Genomic DNA, 4458 nt, shown 5'->3' with positions numbered 1-4458 from the left:
TTTGATATCTATTGGGATTTGAAGCATCCGTCTTTTACTCAGACTAGGAGTAAATTTTCCCTATAAATAGAGGGATTTTGTTCATTGTATTTACAGTCATATAATCTCTCGTCCTCAAGAGAAGAAATAAGAATTACTTTCTCTTCTCTCTCTACTCTTGTTCTTTCTTCTTTCTTGCTTTATAACATGGTCGCTTTTTTTAATCTTTGTAGCCAATGGAACCAAAAGCGAACAACTGTAACGTGCAAAAGAGCAACTGTAGGGATCGAACTCGAGTGGAGAGGGTGAATTTGAACCAGCTTGGCCACTGCTCCACGACAAACTTCTATTTTGTGTGGGTTCAAATTAAATATTTATAGGCATTTCACAATATTCTCCCTTGGATAAATAATAAATTTTCCGACGAAGTGGGTTCAGTTGAACCCACTTAGCATCATGTGGGTCCGCCCTTGCTAACCATATCATATATCATGAAATCTTATCTACATCTACAATATATTAAAAGTGTGAAGGGTTTTAGAAATATTATTTGAAATTTCTGTCTTTCATTAAATGTCTTTGTTTTAGCCAAAATCATATTTTCACCATTTTTTTAATATTTAAGAATTGAAAATTAAATAAATATATTTATGGTAAAACCTTTCCTTATTAGAAGTCATCAGAATTAATAGCAATTGATACTTTTCTCATTAGTTTAAGTATTCTAAATCAACTAAATTTAATTTAAGAAAATCTAAAAATCTAAAAATAAATATAAAAGAATTAGAATGAGAAAAATTAAATGACAATTTTTTTTAAATTTTAAGTACGCAATAAGAATGTAATCAATGATTTTGTAAAGATTTAACTTTAAATACAAGAAAAGATTTTGAATATAGAAAAAAATGATTGTACCACAAATATGGTTCAAATTGATACGTCTCTCTTAGCCTCTGATAGCAAGGAAAAGAGATACTGCATGACAAAAGCAAAAGTGATGATCCATCAACAACTTAAAACTTCTGGTGGTAAAATATATATGTGCTTACACTAACATATATGTTTATGCTTACATTATTATATTAAAGTATGAATGATATTTGAAAAGTGATTTAAATTTTTTACACTTTATTAAAAATCTCCGCAATAGATAAAAATATTTAATTTTGGATAATCAAATATCATAGGTGTGAGACACGTGTGATTACACTAGTATAAACTAAACGCACTTAGAAGAAACCAAATTGCATCCTAAATGTAATAGTAACCCAAACCCTACCCTGTAGCAGGCTGCAGGCTGGCCTCACAGGCCAACCAATTTGATGGTTCTAGTTATATTAATGTTACAAGCAGTCAACACACTTTTCCTGCGGTCCAAAGAGAAACATGCTACTATTATACTACCAACTACTATTATATAACAATTTCTTCAAATTAATTAATAAACCATGTAAACAATGTCATAAAGTAAAAGACTGAATTAATCTACAAGATTCTACTAATTTATACTCTATGCTGAGAAAGATGAGTAACTTTAATTGAATCTTACACTTTAACCAGCGCAAAACACAACTTTTCATCCTTTCTGAATGCCCATAATTGCACCTTCATACCAATTTTCAAACCATTGTCATCTACAACTTCATTCCAGTATGTAGTCAACACATAACTGGCACTTGCGTTCCCCTTGGCTTTGTTCATAGTCCATTTTTTCAGATTGATTACACCCTCAAGAAGTGAAGGCTTAATCAAAGTCACATTCATCCCACACACTCTAGTCCCATTGCGCATATTCAGAAGTTCTTCTTCTTCAGGTTTAAGAAACTTATTAATAATCTGAGTCTGTGGGATTGAAAGCCTTCCCTCTGCTGATCTAACATCTGTATCGAATAGTTTTTTCTCAATGACCAATTTAACAGATTCAAGAGAACCCCCAATATTTGTAATCTTATCCTTGAAATTAGTACGCAATTCTCTGTTGATGATTACAACAGGGAGGGCTTCAGCAGCTCTAACAGCAATGTTTCTCTTCTTTTTCCTTTTAGCCTCTGGTTTTTTGACCAATTCCTGATCGTTGAAAGCAAGCGCGTTGTAGGAAACTTCTCGTGGTCTTTTCTTGATGGGCAATGATGCAAAATTAGCCGTACAATTGATTTTGGGCACTCTTCTTTCCCTATCATCAGACGCCTTTACTCTGTTTTCGAAGAATTCTTGATTGTTGAAACCAAATGCGTTGTAGGCTACTTCTTGCAATCTTTTCTTGATGGGCAATGGTGCAAACCTAGCCGTGTAATTGATTTTGGACACTCTGTTTCCACTATGATCAGCCACCGTGTTTACTCTGTTTTCTTCATCGTCTCGTTTTTCTGAATTTTTCAGAAATCTGAATTCTTGATTGCTGACACCAATTGGGGTTTTTCCGCCAACTACTAAATTAGCAATCGCACCCAAATTGATTTTTATCCGTATGTTTTTCCCATTATCAGCCTTTACTACTTCTTCGGAATTATTTTCCACAGCTTTCTTGATCATTGATTCGTCACCATTGCACAAGAATTGATCAGTAACTTTTCTTGGACGTGCATTTGGCATTGAGCGTTTCCCCCTTGGGATGATCAAATTATCAAGAACTGATTTTTCTTGACGATGATCAAGAACTTCTGGGAATGATGACAATACGGACTTAATATTCTGAGTGATCCTTTCTTCTTTCTTGATACAGTACTCTGCTTTTTGCTCTGCGATTAAGTTGTCTTCTTCACCGATCAATGACTTAAACCAGGACACTTCAGAGACAGCAAGCAAATAGTCCATTCGAGTCATGTTGGGCGTACACTCCATGCCCAAAAAATCGTCTAGACTCAATGTTGTGTAAACCATTGTGTGTGTTTGTGGGTAAACGGAACAACAATACAGAGAGGCAAATATATTTGTGTGATAACGAAAGACAAGTTATATAGTATTAGGAAAAGGAAGAAACCGGTTTGCTTTAGGGCCAAGTTACATAAATCATCCAACCCCACAACCCCCCCCCCCCACCCCTCCCAAATTAACCACCAGAGACAGGCACTTCAATCAATGAATTACGGTAAGATTCTCTAAAATTAACACGTCAAATTATAATTTTATTTGGAGCAATGTGTTTATTGGGAAAATTACGGACAACTCAGAAACTATAAAAAGTGCGTTTCTATATCAAACTCCAAGTATATTGCGTATAATTTCTAATTCTTTGTTGAACATTTTGTTTTTAACATACAATTTTTGCAAAAAAAAAAAAAGATTAAAATTGTTATTTCTTGAACTATATAATATTTCTGTTAATTGAGGGGTGATATTCACAATCTATTTTGTTTTCTTCTTTTTTTAAAAAAGAAATTTCAAAGTCTTTTCGAATGTGAATATGGTGATAATAGAGTACATTATATGTCTTATTGGTAACGAAAAATAGGAAAACAATTCAAAAGTTAATAATTTTTTTTGTCATTCCATGTACATAAAATCTTCTTTATTCTAGTCTATTCTTTTTCCCTGTTTTGTGTAGAAAAAAAAATATTGTAGCTTTCTATTTTTGTGTTATTTTTTATGCAAGAAATGAGAAATAGTATATGTACTCGAGTTTCTACTTCAAAGTTCGCTGATTATTTTTGGTAGTTTTTTTTTTTTTAACATGTACCACAATGTTTTTGCGGGAAAAAAAAGAAGAGATTGAGTTTGTAATTTTTTTGAACAATTTACTATTTTCTTTGTTTCAATTTATATGACATAGTTTGAATTTTAAAGTCAAACAAAAAAATCTTTGAGTGTGATTTATTTGTATGTCCTTTAATTGTTTTACATTTTAAATATTTATGATTTATAGTTGTACTTTTTAATTAGTTTCCAAATCTGTAAGTTGTTTTCTGAAAAAACTTTAAAATTGTATGTCCAAATCCACGGTCAACGCAACAACAACAACATACCTAGTATATTCCCACATAGTGGAGTCTGGGAAGGGTAGAGCGTATGCAGACCATACCATTGTCTCAGGTGAAGTAGAGAGGTTATTTTCGATAGATCCCCAACCTGGACCGATAACAGTATAACAAACACAAAACATAAATGCATATAAACTAGTACATACACTAGTAATATACAATTATAACATATATTTAAAAATAAAACAATTATTCAAACTTGAATTACAAAAAGAATAACACAATTATTTTGTTGATACAAAAAAAATAAATTTTAAAAAGAGAAAAGGTAATAAAAAAGGAAATGATGCAAGAAATAGTAGTCCATTTACATTAATTTCCCTAATTAATGAAAATTTATTTTTCTTCTCTTTTTCTATATATTAGAAAGAGAGGTTTCAACATGCCACTTATTTGACATTAAATTCAAAGTTAAGGGTATTAAGGTATCTAAAGAAAATTATAAGCTTAGATTAGAAATTTTTTGTGCCTTTTTTGGTGAACCTATCAAAGATTCTAAAAT

The 4458-nt window shown here is 31.7% G+C and overlaps 1 protein-coding gene across 1 annotated transcript; it reads right to left on the bottom strand.

Annotated features, from left to right (window-relative positions):
* Window positions 1-1384: 1384 nt before the first annotated feature.
* Window positions 1385-2883, bottom strand: LOC124900015. The gene has a single exon (XM_047415183.1). The coding sequence runs from the start codon at window positions 2857-2859 to the stop codon at window positions 1525-1527; it is 1335 nt and encodes a 444-aa protein (XP_047271139.1). The 5' UTR covers window positions 2860-2883; the 3' UTR covers window positions 1385-1524.
* Between the last annotated feature and the right edge of the window lie 1575 nt (window positions 2884-4458).

This window comes from Capsicum annuum, chromosome 7, assembly GCF_002878395.1.
Source record: "Capsicum annuum cultivar UCD-10X-F1 chromosome 7, UCD10Xv1.1, whole genome shotgun sequence".
In the NCBI taxonomy this organism is placed as follows: domain Eukaryota; kingdom Viridiplantae; phylum Streptophyta; class Magnoliopsida; order Solanales; family Solanaceae; genus Capsicum; species Capsicum annuum.
The sequence above is the reverse complement of the archived record's forward strand: the minus strand, read 5'-3'. Positions and strand labels throughout refer to the sequence as shown.

Coding starts and splice junctions, on each gene's coding strand:
- LOC124900015 (XM_047415183.1), bottom strand. CDS start 2,859: ATGGTTTACACAACATTGAGTCTAGACGATTTTTTGGGCATGGAGTGT.